At 46.8% G+C, this 22,865-nt stretch overlaps 3 protein-coding genes across 3 annotated transcripts in view; 1 reads left to right on the forward strand and 2 right to left on the reverse strand.

Moving 5' to 3' along the window:
- Positions 1-1,028: 1,028 nt before the first annotated feature.
- The window catches only part of LOC108163699 (nitric oxide synthase), a 37,005-nt gene continuing 15,168 nt past the window's right edge, over positions 1,029-22,865 (reverse strand). Inside the window, 16 exon segments of the mRNA XM_017299134.2 lie at positions 1,029-1,372; positions 1,467-1,533; positions 2,140-2,264; positions 2,392-3,318; positions 3,321-3,533; positions 3,649-3,737; positions 3,740-3,987; positions 8,705-8,772; positions 8,875-8,979; positions 9,610-9,754; positions 12,267-12,476; positions 16,829-17,010; positions 18,374-18,548; positions 20,753-20,892; positions 21,555-21,696; positions 22,316-22,407. Coding sequence (XP_017154623.2) covers positions 1,265-1,372; positions 1,467-1,533; positions 2,140-2,264; positions 2,392-3,318; positions 3,321-3,533; positions 3,649-3,737; positions 3,740-3,987; positions 8,705-8,772; positions 8,875-8,979; positions 9,610-9,754; positions 12,267-12,476; positions 16,829-17,010; positions 18,374-18,548; positions 20,753-20,892; positions 21,555-21,696; positions 22,316-22,407 — 3,036 coding nt within the window. The 3' untranslated portion in view covers positions 1,029-1,264.
- Positions 14,042-15,099, reverse strand: LOC108161163 (rab-like protein 3). Its single transcript, XM_033392584.1, has 2 exons — positions 14,799-15,099; positions 14,042-14,742 (listed from the first exon to the last, which is right to left on the reverse strand). The coding sequence occupies exons 1-2, from the start codon at positions 14,884-14,886 to the stop codon at positions 14,081-14,083; spliced, it is 750 nt and encodes a 249-aa protein (XP_033248475.1). The 5' UTR covers positions 14,887-15,099; the 3' UTR covers positions 14,042-14,080.
- On the forward strand, positions 19,275-20,539 carry LOC108163700 (lysosomal aspartic protease). The gene has a single exon (XM_017299135.2). It carries the CDS (start codon positions 19,310-19,312, stop codon positions 20,471-20,473), a length of 1,164 nt encoding a protein of 387 aa, XP_017154624.1. The 5' UTR covers positions 19,275-19,309; the 3' UTR covers positions 20,474-20,539.

Consider the following 22,865-nt stretch of genomic DNA (forward strand, 5'->3'; position numbering starts at 1 on the left):
ATTTCAGCATTGAAACCAGATACCAGATACGGGTGTAGAAGAGAGACGCTAGATGGGTTGGCGGTGAACCCCTCGACCAAAGTCAGAATGGAGATGTTTAGAATTTCGCATAAGGTACGAGCACAAATCTGTTAACGCTTTGAAACCGCAGACAGCCACCGGAATGTTGGCGCAGCCCCAACCAGCGCACAGGGGTCTGGAGTATCTTTGTACTTCACGGAAACTATAAGCGAGTGCATTAGAGACTTTTAGATTCCGAATTTTCTTAGCACAGTTGTATTACAATTGTTGCTGTGTTGAGTCTAAAGTTATTGATACACGTACAGATCTGTAAATTCTGATTCCTGATTTGTACAAATAATTCCAAGGTAATTACAAAGAGAGCGAACCCTTTTCCATTTTACCAACTCCTTTATAAGTGGGCCATTACGAAAGCAGAACAGAGGTTTCTTTGGTAAAAGTACTGACCTCTTCTAACCAGAATTCTTTCTATTTATCTATCCTAACCACAGTTCTTGGTAGTTCTGAACTGCTCTAGAACCGTCGGACTAGTTTATGTGGAAACCCGTATGGATATATCAATTAAACTCGTGGGGAATATATTTTTGAGTCGGATATTCTTCTCTCTGTGCGTTGTATCCAGTCAAAATAAATATAAAATATATACATTCGCTTTTTACACCACTGTGCCATGTGAAGTGTAATGCAAATCGCGGAAGGAAAATGTATAGGATTCGGCTTTGAGTTTTTTCCCCGTTATATTCCCTATTATTAAACAGAACGAGTCGCGGAAAGGAAACTCAGAGGTAAAGGCCATGAAAGGAAATCGGTGTTTATTCTATAGATTGCATTTTCTGCACAATTTACCATTTTACCAACCTGTATCGATGGGACCGCGTCCCACCTCCCTTCGCCCAATCTAAGCCGCTTAGGCCAGTGGCTTTCTTTGACAGAAGCTTTGATGGAAAAATTGTAATTTGCAACGGACTAATCCCCGTGGCGGACATTTTTCATAAACGCTTTGTGGGTTTTCTTTTAAAGGAGTGATTTATTTGAAATATATTTTAACATTTAGAGCTTTGAATTTTGATTTCTGTTTTGGTTTGTACAGTAGAATCGAGTTAATAAAATTAAACTTTGGTTAATTAATCGTTATTGTACGTACAAGTAATGAAAGAAGCGACAACATTCAATTGCAGTTAATATTCAAAGGAAACAATAGGTGGATACTGGTATTTGCTTGGTGTTTTGATTATTAGTTTCCCTAGGGCTGCGAGGCCATCCGTATCCTCGCCGTGGCCCTCGACTTGGTGTGGATCTCAGCCGTTCTCAGGGTGATGCCGAAGATGTCCTCGTGGTAGCGGCTCTCGTCCTGCAAGGCACAAAAAAAAGATACACACTTGGAGGAATCTTCTCCGCAAAGTGTCAGCCGATGGCAGCACCCGGAAGCCTTCAAGGATACTTACGCGCAGTGTGAGCATAAAAGTCTCGACTTCCGCCTCGGATTTCTGCTCCTTGCCGGCAATGCACTTCCTGCGAAATGGAGAAAAGAACGGAATCAGATAGGGAAGACCATACGACCAGGAAAAGAACTCCTGCCCTGGTGGCGCTTTAATATCAATAACTGTACAGGACATTCCATAATTTTTCCAGGCTTTACGGCCTTGTCTCCCATTTTGTTTCCTTTGAAACCATAGTTCTGGGAAAAGTATGTAAATCGATATTCAGGGTCTTGTAATTAGCAAAACACATCCGCTTAGGGTCGGCTCCTGCTTCGGTTCTTATTAGCCTAAGCCGCTTAATATTATCCCCCCATTGAAATCCCCCCCTTCAAGAACAGTTATTATGCAATATCCTGTGTGTGTGTGTGGGGACAACGACAGCCAGCCCGTATTCCACAATGAGGCACGTAATCAAGAGCTTTGAAAAATGCGAGGCAGAGAAAAGAAATATAAAAGCCAAGCAAAGGCAAAATACCTGACCGCAGAGCATTAGAAAACAGCAAATTCCCAGAAGAGATAGTGTGAAGAGTGGGGAATGGGGGAATGGGGGAACGGGGGCAATGGCAAGCCATGGGCAGCCACGCCCACTGTTTCCCCCAGCACACAAAGGCAATCAAACTAAGGGGAAAAACCCTACCTGATGGTCTGGTACACATGCTCGGCCATGGTGACATCGCCGCAGACGTAGATGTGGCCCCGCTCCTGCACAATCAAGTCGTACAACGAATCGAATTCCTGTTCAATCAGGTCCTGCACATATGTCTGAAATGCACAAACAAATCATTTGTTTAGTTTGGGGCGAAGCGGGTGGAGGTCATTGGAAAGTTTGTCCAGCGGCAGGGAGTCGGAATTCGAATAAAGTTTAAAATTGCTTCCGCACAAAGCTCACCTTGGGGATGGTCGGCTCCCTGGAGAGAGCCAGGAAAACACGATCCAGTATTTGCTCCTTCACCAGCCGCTCCTTCTCCTCCGCATACAGGTCCACATCCCGGTTGCGACAGCCGAAAAAGAGCCACATCTTGGGCAGCGCGACAGCCGGATCGAGTTCGCGCAGCAGCTGGAACTCCTGCCAGAAGGAGCGGAACGGAGCGATGCCCGTGCCGGGTCCGATCAGGACAATGGGGCAAGTGCGCTCGACGGGCAGATGGAAGCCCAGAGCACTGCGCACGAACATGACCAGCTCGTCGTCCGCCTGCAGGCCCGACAGATAGTTGGAGCAGACCCCATAGCGCTCGTCGCCCCGGCCGTCCTCGCTGCGGTACTTGACAATTGCCACCGTCAGATGTATCTCGTCGCTGGCCCTACGGGGAGAGGAGGAGATGGAGTAGAACCTCGGCTGCAGGGGCGTGAGGTGGGCCAGGAGCAGGGGCGCTGGCGGTCGACACGAGGGGAACTCCTCCAGGACATCCAGCATGTGGGGCAGGCGCCAGTGCCGCCAGTCCTCGTAGGCCGACGAGTCGTTCACCAGCAACTCGAGCCGCTCCTTGTCGGCGTTGTCTTCGCAGAATCCGGCCAGGAGGGTGAGCAGCTGCCGCGAGGGGGGAGTGGTCAGGTCGAAGAAGCGAGCCAGCAGATTCCGCAGAGTGTCCGCAGGAATCTTGTCGTGCTGCTCCCAGCACTTGAATATCCCGTTCGATGTTTGCTTTTCCTTGAGGAGCTGCAGCTGCAGCACCTCGTCCGGGTTCTCCACTCCCACCAGACGCTTCAGCAGACCCTCCACCAGCTGCGGTCGGTTCGCCGGGAATATTCCCACGTGATCCCCCGGCTCATAGTCCAGTCCCGGGGCGCAGATCTCCAGCAGCATCGTCGTCTTGGCCCTTCACTCAGCTTGGTCAGGTTGTGCGGCTGCCCCTTGATCTTGCAGCAGTGCACCTTCTTGTTGTGGTATTTTGAGAGGGCGCTGTCTAGCGTGGTCTTGACCGCGGACGGCACCAAACGGACAGTGTTCACGGTGAGGGATTCGTTCTGCAGTGCCAGCGAGGCGTCCGTTAGGCTTTCCTCCGGATCCAAGCAGAACGTTTCGCAAGCAAGCTGCGGCGACAGGGGGAAGATTATTGAGGACCCCGTTAGTAACATACCTCGCCGGGACTCTGGGAGTCCCTAGTGCCCAACTTTAGAGATTACACCTTCCGCCTTAATACCTTACCTTGAAGACCTCGGGGGCCCACTTCCTGAACGTTTGCTCCTGGCCGCACATCTCGTCGCCGTAAGCGATCTTCATCAGTCGCTCGCCCCCAGCTCGCCCAAAATATTGTCCACGTACTGTCCAAAGGCGCAGAAGTTCGGGTATGCCGAGGAGCCGAGGGCGAAGACTGCGAACCGGACGTTGGACAGGGGGCCAAAGGTTTCCTCGGTGAAGGTGTCCGACGTGGAGCCCCGCAGCGAGTCCCATCGGTCTATTTTCTTCACCTGTTGCAGGGGCAGCTTCATGAACTCCTGCCGGGAGCTGGCCTTCATGAAGGATTTCGACGAGGTCACGGCAATGCTAGATCGCAGAAGGAGATAGAAGGAGCATGAAGAAGCAGGAGATACAAGATATTCCCGGTTGCAGCTCGATTGATTCGTCAGCCCAAAAGTATGCTACGGCCTTTAATGTCTTCGCAGGGAAGAGGAAGGAGTGAAAACACTCAAATTAAAATCGGGCCTGTCGGGAGGGCGAGGCAGGCTTCTTTTCTTTGGGATCGTATTTCACAAAGGCTCCCCACAAAAGGAACGAGGCGTGGTCAAGGGCGCCTCCGGCCTCCTGCCGCCTCCCACCTCCCACTACTGCTGTTGTGCAGGAACGAGACAATGAACAAAACACGCCAAAGGAGGCAACAATAAGAGGCACAGAAGAGACTGACAGCACAACATTTATTACGCTTGTCATTTGATGTAGCTAACGAATGGGGAGAAATGTGCAAAAAATACCAAAAATAAAATGAGGCAAAAGTAGGCGGAGGGCAGGACTGAACAGGGACGAGGACGGACCCGGCAAGCCTTGGACTTAGACGCAACTGTGCGAGCAATCCACTAAAAAAAAAGAGACGTAATCATCCGCTCGTCAGCAGCTCGTCAGGAAAACCCAGCTCGCAAGGCTCTTCCTCCCAGCATGTGGGGCATTCCCTGCACCCGACTGCAGTCCCCCTCGGCCGGTCCCAGTTGAGTGATGATTCAACAATGAACAATGGCACTCTTTAAAGGGAATAGATCCGCTCTCGGGCAGTCTGCCTGCAGCCGGAGACGAGGACCAGGGCAAGCTGCCAACTGCATCTGGCCGGGGTCCCGGTGCCGGAGTGCGTTTAAAACTATTTGAGCTCCTGCTGCTCAACTTGGCTTTGGGTCAAAGTTTATGGCTTTGGCGGAGTCGTAAAAACCTGTTGCGAGTGGCGGGCGAGCGTAAGCCCCGGGACCCACGACGGGCCCAGAGCCGACATTGAGCTTACCAGATGTAGGAGCTTGTTAACAGCGAATGATGGAACCGAGACTGCCAGGGATTACGCGGGGCTGAAGGGCTTGCGGTGGCGGTGGCGGAGGCGAGCGGAGTATTCTATTATGATATTATTACAAGTATTAAAAAGGTTATTTCCCTGTGAGAAGATATGACCTTTAACAGCCGAAGATAAACACTTGAAACACTTCGCAGCTTCCTAAAGCTGTTTTCCCTATTACCACTATTTTCCCAATCCCCTTAGCAATCAAAGAGTTATAGCCCTTAAAAGAAATCTCATTTTGATGAAAACAGTTGCCTCTTTGTAATTTTTTTAAATTAATAGTATCCATTTTAAGGTCAAAGGGCTTGCGGTTTGGCGTGTGAGCGTAATCCAGTTATTTTCCCATCAACCACTTTTGGGCCACCGCTCATTAGCCACAGATTCACAGGCACTGTAATTGGTGTTCCGCTCCACCAGGACAGGATCTCCTGTTATCCATTTCCCACTCATGTACTCGTGCCATTTATCAATGCGAGGGCCTTCTTCCCCCCATCTTCTCCTGTCTTATCGTCTCTGGAGCTCTGTTGAAAGCTGAGTGACGCTTATCAACTTAATCACACGACACGCTCCTTGCCACCCAAACACAACAGCTGTAGCAGGAGCAGCGGCAGCGGCAGCACTGAGAGAAGAGGGAGAAAAACGATTCCACACGCAAACAAACAGAGAAAGCATCGCCTTTTACCTGCCGTAGCAGCATCCCAGAAGTGCAGCACAGCGTGAAAAGAGTGTTGTAATTTACAGCTGTAGTTCAGTGGGGGAAGGGAGAGGGGCCCAGGCAGGTGCAAGAGCATAACACAAACAAGGCGTGAGGGGAAAGAGGGGGCCAGGCAGTTAGACTGGAAATCCTGAACTGCGCCATAATTAAAATCCTGCCAACTTGTGCCGAGAATTGGCTGTACACACTGGGAAAATGAAAGCGATTTGAGAACCGTGGAATACCCTTACAGGACGATAAAAGTACCGGGCTTAGCTGAACTTTGACAGGATACTCGTGGTGTAGATTATAAAAGAGTTACCCAGATTAAATATATGAAGGCCCCACCTTTTGTGGGGTAGTTTCTCTCTCTGTACATTCCCTGCTGACTGTAAATTCTCCAAGGTGCCTTCATTCCCGTCCTTATCCTGGCCATTCTTGAGTCAAGTGTCGCTCTTCAAACAACTTGTCTTAGTAATTATTTTTTGGAAATGAAGAGCTGCTGGAGCAGGCATTGAAACAAATGTGAAGCATTTTTAACAACAACTTTATCCAATTGCTTGGCTCTGCTCATTATGCAAAGTGAAGTAATCTCCGAGCTGAGCTGATAGGTGCTAGTGCCATCATCATAAAAACTTTTATGGAAAACAGCTAGTGCTGCCTAAGTGGCTCATTCTGGAAAGGTGCAGTGGCAGTGGCAGTGGCAGTGGCAGTTGCAGTTTAGAAACAGCAGGATACGGATGCCCTCCCCGCTCTGGCCGCCTCTCAAAGAGCTCTCACAGGCGTTGGTGGCCTAATAGACTGCAATTAAGTGAGCTCGAGATCCCTCAAACTCGTGCTGCCGACAATCACAGAGTCGAAGCAGGACAAGGCCAGGAAGGTGGGCCAGAATCGGAATGTGCACTTTTGTGGACATTTAATGTCTCGTCCCCCAGAAGGCAAGTGTCATTTGGCCGGTCAACCACAACAATTTGATCAAAGTTCATGGCAGGAAAATGTAGAGGATGCTAATGTGCCCTATATTCACAGACGCAAAAGTCAGCTCTGCTTCGAAGCTATTTGAAAACTATTGAAAACTATTACAGTTTCGGGTTCGGAAAGTTTGACAACAAAGTTTTGAGTTCTTGGCTTTAAAATTAAATCAAGTGAAGCAAACAATTAACAGCAAAGCAATTTCCGAAGCGACAAAATGCCCCGGGAAAACAGCAAGAACAAATACAGCATCCCTGCCCAAGGCGGGCTCACTCGAGCGGGAAAGCAGAAAAAAAAAAAGGAAAACCTTCAGCACTCAGGCTCACATGATGGTGATAGCCTCCCTGGAGCTGCCGGCCCTGCTCGCCGGCATCGAGCTCAACAGCTTGATTGCTTAAATTGCTCATACGCAGCGTGGGACAAGTCGGAGTCGAGACGGGCCCTCATTTCGGTAATGTTTGTGTAATGAAATCGAGCAGTCTCCGCAAGCAGGAATGGGAGATTGTTTTAAATTTGTAGCAAATATTTGGGCTCAAGATTTAAAATCTAAATTCGAGCAAATACTCGTACTAGCGATGTCCCTTGTAGAGGATTCATTAATCACGTATTGTAAATAGATAACAAATATATATATATCTCTTCTCAAAATTGTTCATTGAATTTCGTAGCTACTACAAGCATTTTCCATGCCTCAGCAATTCGTTGCTCAATTAATCATAATACTAATGATGAGCGTAGGCCGGGAAAATGCCAATTAACGGCTCTCCACGAAACCTTCACGAACCCTCTTTGTTCCAGCAACACACATAGTCGTTTAAATGTACACAATTGGACCGTATAAGGCCAATAATAAATCAAATTAATTAGTAAACCGAATACAGCAGGAGAGCAGGAGCTTCTCCAGCAGCCCAGCCAATGGTTATTGTAATGCTCGTACAAATTGATAAACAGGAATAAACACGCACAAATTTATCAGCTTCGGGGGAAGCCCAGATTAAATTTCAATTAATGAATTTTTCCATCAAAAATGCGCCACATCCCGACTTGTAAAACACACATGTTATTGAATTGGCTTCCTACCGTAGGGGAGTGCTTCGGCAGCTTCCGTTGCCCCTTCCTGCTCCCCCCCTGCTCCCCGGCCCGTCTTTCATATGAATTTTCAATTTCATTTTCAACAGGCTCTCCCCCGCCTGAGTTTTCGGGTATAAATTTAGTCATGTGAGTGTGAGTGTGAGTGTGTCTGTGTGCGTCCTTAGTTGTCAAAGTTGTCAAGCGGAAATCCCCTCAACATCATAAAAACCCTCCACAGACGTATCCTACGTGAGGGAAAATATCGAAATAACAAAATTATTGTTATTGTTTTTTTTCTGTTTTTTGTAGGATGGGAAGGGGTGGTGGGGGAATTGCGCGGATTTGTCTGCTCCCTCAAGCGGCACGCACTTAAGTGCGTGTCTTTGTCCTGCATATGTGTGTGTGAAGGCATTCGAGCGCCATTTTTAAGCTCCCAGCATGCACGAAAGAGAGGCATGATAGGCGACGCAACAACAGCCAATTAATAATAAAAAATTTCAAAGCATGTGTCAGCAATAATGTGACCCAAAACATGGACCCCTAGTGGAAAAACAAACTAGAACAAAAACCACTGCGAATAGTTTGAATGGCAATATTTTCCAACAGAAATAACGAATCCGTGCAACAGCAGACAACCACTGCCAGGTCCTTATGTAAGGGAGCTTCCTGGAATCATCTCGGCAACAAAGAAAATTAATTACATCCCACTTGTACGCGCATAACCGAACAAACCCCCAGGGATACATGACCCTGAAAGTGTGCAATAAAAACTGATAGCCAGAACGCCGCAGAAGAGTCATCGAGCCATTTGCATAAGCTTGAAATTCAAAATGAAAGAAAACTTGCTTAAAAAGCAATTTTTTCTCGCTCTTTCCTATTGTATCTTGCTCCCCGCCCACATCGAAGTTCTTAAACAAATTGATTTATAGGAAATTTATGCAAGGCCTGGGCCGGCAAAGAGCGGAAAGGACGACCCGAATTTATGGACTCACCTGGAATCCTGCAATCCATGCCCGCCGGACTCCTGCACTCGCAGCGCGTACAATTCCTGGGAGAAAAGCTGAGGGCACGACGGAGAATTAAAGTTCACATTTCGTTCACATTTGAGGGGCAGGCATGGGCCTAATCTATTAATTATCCTGATATGATCTGGGGGACTTACCTCTCCGTTTTCGGGGGGATCGCCGTTGCCAAAGGTGGAGGCCACAACAATTAACAAGGCCTCGTGCTCTATGGAGGATATATCGTAGTCGGACATGCAATAGATCTAAATGAATAAACAATGTAATGTCTTAGCTGTGCGTAGTTTCCTTCTTCTTTTTTTTTTTTGCTGTGCCAAACACTTTTGTGGTCATTAGAGCCTGGCCTATGCCCTGGCTCGTACCCGTACACCAGGGAGGCGGCTTAATGAGCTCCCTGTGCTGTGATGTCGGGGTGTATCTTGCACGACTATTGTGTCGCAGGTGTTTGGGGCTTATCTCATTTTCCCAGCCAGCAGCAGCAGATGCTTTTCACCCACACATGACGAGGGGACGGACTGGACAGGACCAGACAGGACAGGACTGGACTGCCACAAAAATTTAAAAGTAAATTTCTCTTTTATGCTAATTTGTCTTATGTGGCGACGGATTTCCTCGTCGGCTAAGGTCGCAGGTTAAACGCAGAATGCCCAAAATGAGGCTAATTTTAGAAGTGGGTTGAACGGTTTATAATGTCAAATTGGGGGCATATTAAACTATGCTAGGCAAAGGCCCCCGTTTTAAACTATTTTCCATCTTCACGACAATCATTGGTGTTCAAATATTCATGGATGCTGTTCGCCCCAACAAATCCGACCATGCAGCACAGGGAAGCCCTCTTCCTGGTCTTCTCCGGTCTTGGTCCTTCCGAAACTCACCTGTGCGTTGAATGCGTGTCCAAGGAGCTCGCATAACTGCTTTGCATATTGCTCGGATTTGCCTGTTTCTGTGGCATACAGAACCGTTGCCTTGATGCGCTTCGACAAGGCGCGTCCAAATAATTTCGATGTAAATTTCACAGCCCTGCAACGAGAAGACCGATTAGAGATCATGGAGCCGGGCTGGGGCAGATGATGGGGCACTTAAAGCTCAGTCAGCGGCGGCAGGGCCATCGTCATTACACTCATAAGCCTTTGAGTCGGCAGCACACCCAGCACAAGACGCCCGATATGGGCACTTTGATTGACATGCCATATAATTGGAAAATTGTCTGCAACTAGAGCATATATTCTGCTGCTCTAAGGACCACCCTCGGGAAAGAGACACACGAGAACACACACACACACACATGGCTCGTCAATAATCGAACGGGGCACAGCAGTTTTATTGCACCCCATCCCCCCAGCCACCTTTTAAAGCAGGATCGCATAAAATGTTATGCATAGTGCGAATAAATGAGAACAGGAAGGGGCGGTAAGTATGTGGGAGGCTGTGAGGGACTCTTGATGCTTCAGAGCCAGACATCGTATCGCCTGCTTCTTCGACTTTATTTTCGAGATTCCCAAATCCACTGCCCCTCTTGGGGAGGGGTATATTGGAATACTGTGAGCAGGTAGCATATATTACTGTGGATTTTGTGTATATTTTTGATACAAAATTAGTCCAAATACAACTATCTGGATCCCCTAATATATGGAAGTGTGTATCCAAGGGCTTTCCATAAAAATTCCCTACAATTCTGTATCCTTTATCCTTTACCCTGTAGGGTACCTCGTGAACCATTCGTATTTAACATTTTTCCTTTTTCATTCTACTCGAATTGTGTTCCATTTTCACTGCCGCCCGTCGCCCGCCTCCCGCCTGCTCCTGACGTGGAACTACTTTTTTTTTTGGGATAAGAGGGGAAATGGATGCTTATAGGCAGTTTAAATGTAATTCAATATGGCTGGCACTCCTCCACTTCGCCTCACTTCACACCACTCCACTCGTCCCGCCACACCCGCCCACCACCCCACACATTATGTTGCACACTTTTGTGCGAGCATGAATATAATTTCATTTCCATAAAGTTGTCGATGTCAGCGCTGATTTAATTCCATTTCATCTCATCAGAGCCCAGAGACGCAGCGCGTGCTGAAACAATTAAACTTAATTATGTCTGCAGCTTTTCCCGTCCCTATACAGATACAGATACATCCATTCGGATACACATTTGAATACCAACACGGCCATAGATACACACGTACATGTGTTGTGCACTGGTATATGGTTTTTCAGAGGTTCCTTCGGTTAAGCACTGATTAAAAGTTTCTCACTTCGAAAGTGCTCGATTTAATGGAGACTTGCAAACGACTTTCAACAATTATAATTGATAACTTTTTAATGAACATATGACAGACACTTTTCGAGCTGTACGGCGGGAATCGATGCCCGTACCGGACCCGCCGCATGGGAGCAATTGCAGATAATTAAAATTAATTAGCCTGGGCAAATGTGCAAGTGCCGACAACATCGTTAATATATAACGATTTAAAGTGCGGTCGCTGAATAATTATTTGTATTTTTCACGACTCATTTAAAGGCCATTTGCAGGTGTCGCATATTTCCCTCATCATCGGCGATTTCTTTTGTTAATTGTGTAATTGATTTTATTTGTTCCGGCTGACCGCAGTTGTTTGTTTCGGCTTGATCCTTATGTGGATTTAAGCCTGTACAGTGTACACAATGCAGTGTCGCTCTTGATAATTACTATATTGTAAATCAATTAAAGGACCCACTAAACGCCGCGGAATGTAGTGTTATTAATTATTATTAGAATAACTATTAATTACAATTAGAAATAAATAATATACCATATACCATACTGATTGTTCTGCAGAAGATTATTGTGCTATTCGCCCTATACTAGTAAATATTAGCTGGAACTTTACGGTACTCTTCTACTCCCAAATACATTCTCGTATATATAGTACTCGTAGATTTAAAACGAAGTAGCGAGGACAGGGGATTTATGTTGATCTGAAATTGGTAAAACTTTGATAAAACTATAAACAACAAACTTAAGAGAGGAATGTGTTTAATTTTATCAAAATAAAATAATGCCGTACAATTTGCATAACAATCAAGTCCCACCGCACATATGCTACCTTGCCTTCTCGGAGCCCCAGACGGGAGACAGCCGGGGAGTGGAGTGGGAAGAATAACATTTAAAATAACAATACCACGGACAACAACCATGATGCAATGTTCCGAATTTTCCGAGAGAGTTGACAAGAGCAGGATATGGGTAAGGGATGGAGCATGGAGCGGCGGTGGGACCCGGCACCCGGGACCCGGGACCCGGCAGCAATAAACCACAATCCATGTAATCTACTTAGGGGCTAATCCCTGCTGATGCTGTCGTGTGACACGCTCGCACAACGAGCTCACACAGATACTCTCACACACAGCCGAAGTCACACAAAGACAATTACAATAAACGGGCCAGAAGGATGCTGCAGTAGGATATCAACAGCATCATCGGTGGAGGCAAAGGTCGCCGCCACGTTAACGGTAAACGGTAAACGGGGCTGGAGGTACGCGTGCCCGTACTTACCTAGCGATTTGTTTGAAATTGAATTTACGGCGCGGCTTCTTGCCTTTGCTCTCGCCGCGCCCCTTCTTCCAGACGTGGGTGCGCCAGGCGAGGTCCTGATACTCGAACGAGGGCTTCAGGTAGTACAGCGCCATCTCCTGGTGGAACACGGGCGTGATGGAGCCGGAGAGCGGCGGCACAATCCATATCCAATCGGCGGGACAGCCGTTCCTGTGGAAAGGGAATCGCTGCGTAAGTAATTACTCGTAATTGACGGGGGCGCAGGGGTTCCAAAGACTATGCTAAGCGGCCATACAGCAAATGCAAATGGCTGCAAATTGAAATATGGACAGCATATTTTTGGCATTCCAAGCGCGGCATTAGCATTAAGTGGCTTATTTGTTGGTTGTCTGCCCCAAAAATAGATGCTCCCCGGCCAGACAAGGCTTAGGCTTCTGATTTACTGTTCCAAAATGGGGCTGCCCCAAGGGAAGAGAGCCACTGAAAATAGCCATCAAAGCGCACCCGTGAGTAGGTCAAGTACCAATTCCTGGAACCCCATGGAAGCAGTGTGGCCTATCCAGCACTTGGCCCAGGCCAATCACCTCCATGTGGGCTGAGGCCAAGAAAAGTAGCAAAACATATCAAAGGCCCAGTATAATTAAAGCCGGGAAATTACATTTAACTGCTAATGAGAGAATAAAAAGTCAATTGAATCATTCAAGATTTGAAATCACTTTTGGCTAGCGCTAAAGTCAATTTGAAACGAAATTAGATTGGTTCTCCCGCTCTCCCGCGGGATATACACTCCGTTGTATTTTAAAAAGACTCAGCTGTAGTTGAAAATATTTCCATTTTCACCATAAAAATGATTGAAAAAAATATAAGATGACAAACTCTAACCCTCCAACAAGAGTCTCTGCTGGAACTCTACTTTTGGCAATAGAGGTAGACGGTTAACAGCTGATTTAATGGGCCTAAGTGGCGAGAATTTAATGCTGAATATATGAACAAATAAATATTCATTAGAAATTCACTGAATGAATAATTCGTGCACGGTTTATGTCACCAGTAAAAAACGAGGGGGAACGTTGTGAGTTGCAGCGGACACCGCAACTCTACAGTTATACCCGATACTAAGTCAGTATGGCTCTCCTCCGGCAGACGCCGCTAATATTGAACGACACGACAAAGAGAGCGTGCGAGAGAGACAGAAAATCAGTCTGAGCGTGACGTCGGGGCTGCGTAGCCAGTGCAAATTGATTTGTTCCTTTTGGCTATAAAAATGATCTGATCTGATCCAGATTCAGCAATCTGATATATATGATCATTATCTATGATTCTGCGTTTTTAGTTTTCTCGTATCCTCAATATTGTGGATGCAACAGATTTTCGTCCTTTGTGTGGGCGGAAGGGGGTGGGCGAAATTTTGAGATATACGTTTTATAGTAAGATCTAACAGGAGTGCGGATACCAAATTTGGTTACTCTAGCCTTAATAGTCTCTGAGATTTGTGAATATCCCCAGATTTTCATCCTTTGCGGGGGCGGAAGGGGGTGTGGCGAAATTTTGAAACAAACTCGCCTCGGTCCGATATATTAGGAGTGTGGATACCAAATTTGGTTGCTCTAGCTTTTATAGTCTCTGAGATCTAGGCGCTAATGTTTTACTCTAAGCAAAGCCGGCTATGCTACGTGTGTGTTAGAGAGAGACAGAGGGCGGTCCTCGACGGTCGTCAATTGCAGTGGCCCCCTGGCTAAGAACCTCTCCCCATAGGCGATAAAATCTACCAAATATATATATATATTATGGCATATGTATTTGACGTAAAGTATTCATTTGGAGTTACACATCTTAAAGTCGACGGCTCTGTTCAAGAATTTGCACACTTTTCCGTAGTTGTGGGTTTTTTCAGCCATTAAGTCTGGATCCAGGCAATTAAGGAATATCTCCTCAGCCCCCAATTGATGAGCAATGGTTCCAAAGCGTCGTAGTGGGCGCGTGCGTAGCGTATCCAACATGGTGCCCACGACTAGGATGGGCACATGATGACGGTCTAATATACGTTTGCGTTTTTTGTGCCGGTGCTGGCTTATCTCGAGCAGTGGGCCGTATATCCAGTCGTGCAAATGATCCTGGGATTCCATGTCCTTCATATTATAAACCAAGACGATTCCGTCCATATTCTTGTACAAGGGATGTCTGTCCACTCGACTCTTGCTCATTGAGCTGTTCTTATCGTAGAACTCTACGAAATATATCACATTAGAAGCTGGTGGCGGTTCTCTGGGGTTCCCCAGGATGTTCATCCATTGGTTTGAGCGCTCCGAAGAGGATAACGACGTCCACTCGGGAGTGAGCGGCAGATGTCCCATGATGGGGTACTCGTGCAGACGCGCTTGGACGGTCCATTCGCTGTTGGAAACGGTTCTGGAGGAGCGTGTTGGCGTGATCGCGCTGTTAGCCAGTAAGTTAGTCAAACATGACTTTCCAACTCCTACAGATTTGTTTAACTGTAAAGCTGCTGTTATATCTTAATTCATCGACTCTCACCTGGGTCACCCAGTATTAAAATGCGGACTGTGCGCACTTCCGCCTCAAGCCGTTGCAATTCCTGCTCCCAATTCTGGAATCGTGTCATTGTAGTCCAGTTTAATTTTTGTTCTACCACGAACTGTAATTGTGTCGTGAATATATGGATCTGAAGTGCCGACCAGGAATTAAATAGTGCCCTGACCTACTTCGATTTCACTTAGCCAATGCATTTTTCAAAATGACACTTCACTGAATACTGAATGTTAATTCTAATTTGTTAGCTTGGCAGTAGGCGAAAATTTTATTGTTTTGATTAAAATAGTTTTCAATGAAGCCTGAATACTTATGAATGTACATATGCATATTCCCAAACGAACGGGATTCCACTGGGATGCTAATGGAAGGGAATGGAAGGAAGCTCACTTCAAACAAAATGAAACACATTAAAATAAAACGAGGGGGAACGTTGTGAGTTGCTGCGGACACCGCAACTCTACGGTTATACCCGATACTAAGTCAGTATGGCTCTCCTCCGGCAGACGCCGCTAATATTAAACGACACGACAAAGAGTGCGTGCGAGAGAGACAGAAAATCAGTCTGAGCGTGACGTCGGGCGCTGCGTAGCCACTGCAAATTCCTATTGGCTATAAAAATGATCTGATCTGATCCAGATTCAGCAATCTGATAGATATGGTCATTATCTATGATTCTGCGTTTTTAGTTTTCTCGTATCCTCAATATTGTGGATGCAACAGATTTTCGTCCTTTGTGTGGGCGGAAGGGGGTGGGGCGAAATTTTGAGATACACGTTTTATAGTAAGATCTAACAGGAGTGCGGATACCAAATTTGGTTACTCTAGCCTTAATAGTCTCTGAGATTTTTGAATATCCCCAGATTTTCGTCCTTTGCGGGGGCGGAAGGGGGTGTGGCGAAATTTTGAAACAAACTCGTCTCGGTCCGATATATTAGGAGTGTGGATACCAAATTTGGTTGCTCTAGCTTTTGTAGTCTCTGAGATCTAGGCGCTAATGTTTTACTCTAAGCAAAGCCGCCTATGCTACGTGTGTGTTAGAGAGAGACAGGGCGTGAAAAAATGAAATTGTTTTCTTGATGCTGGCTATAATAATAATACGATCCAATTCAGATTCCGCAGTCTTAAAGATATGGTCATTCTCTACAATTCTACGTTTTTGGTTTTCTCATATCTTTAAAATTGTGGATGCCACAGATTTTCGTCCTTTGTGGGGGCGGAAGTGGGCGGGGCGAAGTTTTTAAATATTTTTGTAGCAGTGACATATCACAGAAGTCTGGATCCAAAACATCGTTACTCTAGCTCTTATAGTCTTTGAGCACTAGGCGCTGAAGGGGACGGACAGACGGACGGACGGACAGACGGACAGACAGACAGGGCTCAATCGACTCGGCTATTGATGCTGATCAAGAATATATATACTTTATGGGGTCGGAAACGATTCCTTCTGGACGTTACACACATCCACTTTTACCACAAATCTAATATACCCCAATACTCATTTTGAGTATCGGGTATAATTAGCGTTTCGTAATCAAATACATCCAATATGTACATAATTACATAAAAAAATGCAACCCATCAATGACGAGCCTGCTGAATTGCAAAGCCCGTGAAAAGAGTCACCCCACAAGGCTATCCTTCGAAACAGTTGTGCAGATAAATATGAAAAATGATATATTAATTTCTGTTCAACACCAGCCCGCCCACCGCAGAGGATTTCCCCCCTGCGACAGAGCAGAAATATCTGACATATTGTACGGCATTTATGTGTCTCGCGAGCGCTTTACATAAACGCTGGCGACAGCAAATTGGAAACAATAAATTTACTTTTGCACCTGCAGAGTTTTCCGCACACTTTTCCGCTTTTTCGTGCCGCCGGAAGTCAAATAAAACACGTTAAGCCATAAACCTGCGGCCGGGATATGCCATATATGCAGGCCCGCCTCGGCCATAAAGTGGGAGCCGCCACCAATATATGCATATCCTTAATCGCCGATCCAGACTATTCTTACCTCAACTTTGACTCGTTCTCGAAGTGCTTCATGAAGCTCTCGCTGGCCGTGTGGTGGTCCACGATGGTCACATTGCGGCTCTGGAACGAGTGCAGCACAGCTATGTTCATCTCGACGACGGCCTTGTCCTTCCACAAGGAGGTCGGTGTCCGGGTGTCCAAATTCATTTTCAACGCCACAGTCTGATACAAAAAAGAAAAAAACAAAAACCATTTTATTTGTGCATAATTGAAAATTGATGAGAGCATAGCCGTGCCCCGGTATATGGGATACGATACTCGTAGATGGTGTTTCGCTCTAATTGAAGAGTGTTGTCAAATTTCGATTACGGTTTTTGGTTTTTGCGGCCAGGAACTAATAATTACTAGTAACAGGACTGGCCCACACGCACCAACAAGTGCCTCCGGGCACTGCAGCCGTGTGTGTCTGTGTCCCACCGACAGTGGTTGGCCAGACCACAGGTCCAACTATACGTCAATTATAGATCCAGCCCCCGGCCATAGAACGTTATGAGTAGAGGCCACTGCGGTTGAGTTGTGTGCCCATGGCTCTGGGTATTTATGGGCTTGGGAGGGGACTTATTGACGGGAGGGAACCAGGGGTTTTAAAGCCAAGAGCGGTATTTATTTAGTTTATGAGCAATGGACCGGACACTGACTTGATGGCTCGGGACTCATAACTGAATGCAACAAGTACTTAGTAAATTTCGAATTAAATGGCTTTCTATCTGATTCCAAAATTAGCGGAATAGGATCGGTAGGGATCGGAGCCGAACCTATGGGAATTGGACTTCAATGTTATTAAATTTCCTTGTTTCTTGAGACGACTTGTTCAACGGTTGATCCATTTGATGGAGAAAGATAGCATATCCACTCATAAACAAATATGCCTGTTTTGAGAGCTTGTAGGGTCTGAAATGTCTCTCGTTTCCAGGGAAACTCTGCTCAGAACTATATTGCCCGCGGCAGGGTAATATCCCCGATTTTCCACCTATCAGACAAGCACGTCACAATCTTTTGTGTGTGCGCTTGTGATGATTGCATTATGCTGTGAGCTGTGATAAAATTAAACAACATTTCTGGCGTGCATTCAGCTGAAAACTAATTAGGCCGGCCAAATCGACCCAAATGTCACTGCAGCTGCGTATATTTAGTAGGAGGCTATAATCACATGAGGAACTCATCAAGCGAATAATTTTACCCGGAACCTCGTCGGGCTTTAAAGCAGGTCTTCTTCTTAAGTGCTGTTAACCCACTTTCCACTTTCCCCACTCCCACGTCACTGGTTGGCAAAAGAATGCCAAACGCTTTATGCCAGGACGGCGGGAATGACAGAAGAGGACGTGGCGCCGGAGGAGGAAGCACATTATGCGGCCATATAATGAAATAAGCGGCGGAACGAGCGGCTATACAAAGACATCAAGGACACGAAGCGTGGACAATGTTAACGGAGTGGAGGCTATCGGGCTATCAAGCTATCAATTCAGGAATTACAGTACCACTCCGCCGGACTCCACCGGACCTCCCATTCGCCTTTCCAACTTACCTCCAACATATTGCGCCGATTTGTGTCGCATAAATTCCGACAGCCAATCTCCGTGGACATGTACCAGCCGCTGAACGTGGTCGCCGTGAACTGGATGCCGCCCACATCGAAGAGCATGCTGGACACGGCGGGCAGCGCGTACCAGCGCAGCCCCAGCTCCGTGAACCACTCGAATCTGCAAAGAGAGGGCACAATGGGTGGCCGATTATTGTTCTGCCCTCGTATCTGGCACTCGTATGTTTGATGTGGATGCAAAGTCGCTGGATACACATGTCATAGCAGGACCAGCTGATGGTTGGACCCAGTGTGCACCCGGAGTTTAAGGATGTATGATATTCGAGGAAGTGTATGTAACGGGGTGAACCATAATTAAGTTGCTATAGCAATTCCCGGCTTTCTATTCTATCAGATTAGCTTCTAACCCACTAACCAACAGCTATGTATCTACTTGCAAGTGGTTTACGTATCTTCAGGAGTACTGTCCTTTCTTCTAGATTACTGCAAAAGAGACTTCCAGAGTATTCGATACTTTTCTGTTATCATACCCATGGCCATCAATCCCTCACATCCAGCCAGTCTTTCATTTAGTAATTTCTTTTCAAAAAGTATCTAAAAATATGTCGCTTAGTCGTCATGCACTTCAAAAAGGTTCACAGTTATGCAAAAAATAAAGCAAATTTCTACCCCTTTGAGAAAACAGCTGAGCAAAATATTTAGAGCTTGAATGGAGCTCTAAGCAAACAGCAAATTTATTTTCGTATCTTTCTCAACAACTCTAATTAGTGTTTGCCCCAGGTCTGGAGCCTAAAAAAACGTTAGATTCGGGACCGTTGGATACCAGAAAGCTGTGTCCACGAATAAACATTTAGATGCTCGGTGCTATATAAGGGCCTCCACCAGAGGGCAAGTCACATTTGAAGTAAAACAAGCGCAGACATGAGAAGGCTGATCGTTTTCCTAGTACTGATCAGAGTTGGCCGCTCGATGGCAGAGCTAAACCGCGTGCAACTCCAGACGCAGAGCAACTTCACCAAGACCCATGGAAACGTGAAGGCCGAGAAGACGCTGCTGGCTGCAAAGTACCTGGTGGAGGCCACCACAAGCTCGGAGTCCACGGAAACACTGCAGAACACTCTGAACATGGAATACTACGGACTAATCGGTATAGGAACCCCGGAGCAAAGCTTCCGAGCTCTCTTCGACACGGGATCCGCCAACCTGTGGGTGCCGAGCGCCAAGTGCCCGAGCAGCAACGAGGCCTGCCAAAAGCACAACCAGTATCACTCCGGGCAGTCCAGCACCTATGTGGCCAATGGTGAGAGCTTCAGCATCCAATACGGGACCGGCAGCCTCACGGGCTTCCTCTCCGAGGACACGGTGTGGGTGGCAGGGATCGAGATCCAGCGGCAGACGTTCGCTGAGGCGCTCAAGGAGCCGGGATCAACCTTCGTGAGTGCGCCCTTTGCCGGCATTATGGGGCTGGCATTCAAGTCGATTGCCGTGGACGGCGTGACCCCGCCATTCGACAACATGATCGCACAGGGTCTGCTGGACGAGCCTGTCATCTCCTTCTATCTGAAGCGCCAGGGCACCGCAGTGCAGGGCGGAGAACTGATCTTGGGGGGAGTCGACCCCAGCCTCTACACAGGGAATCTGACCTACGTCCCAGTCTCAGTGGCCGGCTACTGGCAGTTTAAGGTGAACTCCGTGAAGTCAGATGGCATTCTTCTCTGCAGCGGCTGCCAGGCCATAGCCGACACTGGCACATCGCTGATCGTGGTTCCCGAGGCGGCCTATGCGAAGATCAACAGCCTGTTGGGAGCCACAGACAACGGCGAGGGGGAGGCCTTCGTGAAGTGCGCTGATGTATCCTCTCTGCCCAAGGTCAACCTGAATATTGGCGGCACTATCTTCACCCTGGCCCCAAAGGACTACGTCGTCAAGTTAACGGAGGCCGGTCAAACCCGATGCATGTCCAGCTTCACCTCCATGTCCGGAAACACACTGTGGATTCTCGGCGACGTTTTCATCGGCAAGTTTTACACGGTCTTCGATAAGGGTAATAAAAGGATTGGGTTTGCTAGAGTGGCTTCGTATTAATATTTGCCTGCTTTAAAATCACCATGATTGCCTCCTAAAAAATATATCAGTAAATGCTTCCCAATACACGGTTACCTCTGATTACTTTCAGTCAATTAAAGTTCGTTCTATACAGCTGAAAAGAGTCTTTCTGATATTAAATTTTGATCACACCAAACTTGGTTTTTTACAAGCTTTTATAGATCCCGGAACTCGAGTACCGGCTGCACAGCACAATGTAGTAGAGACCGCACAAATGACACAAATATTTGGCTTTTATTAGCCATTTTGTTTACTCACTTGGGATGGGTCAGCGGCACTTCCAGTATCAATTCGGGCGGATAGTCAAAGTAGTCCGGATCGTGACCGTTGGCCGAGACCACCACCGGCAAGATGTCCCATTCGCCGCCCTTGCTCTTCCAGCCGAGCTTCGTGCAGACCTGCGAAAGAGGCGGCAATCAGTTAGGATGAAAGTGGATGGACTCCGAGGATAGATGGAGGTTCGGATGGAACATCAAATAAATGCGAAGCGAAATCGAAAATCGAAAATCAACAGACAGGCGGGACGGATGCTGGCCCGGACTGTGGCGGGAATAAAAAGTGACATGTGTAAAAATAAATGGAGATACTTTGGGGCTCGGTTTTATATGCAAATACATCAGAGTCTGTGTGTATTGGCAGCATCTGCTGCCCTCTGCCGTACGCGTATTTGTGTCCGTATTTATTGACAGCTTTGTTGTTTGCTCGCTTGTTTTTGCGTATTTAAAATGAGATTTATTACAACGAGTTATAGGGCAAACTTTGCCGTTCCTGCTGCCGCTACTGTTGTGGCCTTTGGGGCTTTCCAACTTGTTGGTTCACCAAAAGGTCGCTAGGGAGCGGGAGCGGCAGCCGTAACAGGGGAGACTGGATCCCGATTTAAGGGCGGGAGCAATTGATGGACGAGGGATTATCCATGTTTGGTATGTAAATCGATAGGTGGATTACGAAGCCCCAACAATGATCGTCAGGTGGATTCCGATTTAATTGAGTAAATCAGTGGCCCATTCCCTGCTTCCCTGCTACCCAAAACTCAAGGATCTTCTTAAGGATCCACACTCACCTCAGTAAACTCCACGTTCATGGGATCGCCAATGATCTTTCCGTCTGCCTGCTTATAGCCGGCATAGGATATTAGCTGGTTATTCCAAATTCGATAGTCGTGTCGGCCATCTGTGCGCTGGGGAAATATCGTAATGGCCGATCTAAAACAAAGAATTTACGCAATCAATTAACAGGCAAGCAAACTCCCAACAATTTAAAGGCACCTCGCTTTAAGCTAGCAAAAGTTCAATCAAACTTTTCCGAGCTACTATAAGCCGTTGGGTACTTATGCCAATGTGTGTGAAAAGTCAAAAGTGCAACATCGATGGGGCCAGTGACGGGCGGACTTTTCAAATATTTATGGAAAAGCAAAACTGGCGGCACACACGCACTCGATTTGGCCAATTAGCAGGGAAAAACATAATTTGCCAATCACTTTTCACCAACAACCGTTGCCAGACGCTGAGTAGATTATTTGAAAATTCGAAATTATGTGCCAAAGAGAATATGGAATGCGGCCAGTCGTATCGAATACTCCGAACAGCTGCATCATTTCCACAGCTTAGGGCGATTAGCGAGCATCGAAAATGTTCTGCTCCCACTAATTACCATAAGCTGGTAATTAAACTGGCCACGAAATTCGAAAATATCCGCCGGATATTGGTCCAGAAAACACCTGCACAGTTTTTACTTTTATATTTATCGGCTGGCTCTCCACTCACTCCCAGTGTGGCTTAGCAGTCAGGGGTGACTCTCCCTTACCTTAGAACCGCCACTTACCTCAGGTTGCCTTTATTGGTTGCATATTTGATGTGGTTGCAAATTGCCTCGAACATGCCACTTGTTGTTGTCACATAGCGGCAATCAAAGACCTGGAACAGAGATGGCAAACTAATTATTCGAGTCAACAACAATCCGTGCAAAACGAGAGACTCTCCCAGAAGCGTCTCACTCGCAATTTGAATTTGTATGCCACTCGTGGCCGGGGCCGCTGCTTTTCCGCAAAGTTTCAATTAACTAAAATATTCAAATGCTTGCAGCAACTACGAGTACAAGCAAAAAGTACAAGCAAACAATTGCTACAATTGCTACATGGAATCGGAGGGCCACTCCTGCAGCCCTCAACTGTCCGAAAGTTTTTGCGCGCCGGCCAACGGGGCGCATGATAAATGTGACACAAATTTCTGTGTAACCTATACATATATATTTGTGTGGTTTTTAGCCAGGGGGTCCTACGTTGTTTGCAACTAAATCATACTCGTCCATTGACATCCCTTTTCAATTATTTCGCTTCAATGAATTTTTTGCAATATATTTTTGTTTCTATCTC

Source organism: Drosophila miranda, chromosome 4, assembly GCF_003369915.1.
Source record: "Drosophila miranda strain MSH22 chromosome 4, D.miranda_PacBio2.1, whole genome shotgun sequence".
Lineage (NCBI taxonomy): Eukaryota > Metazoa > Arthropoda > Insecta > Diptera > Drosophilidae > Drosophila > Drosophila miranda.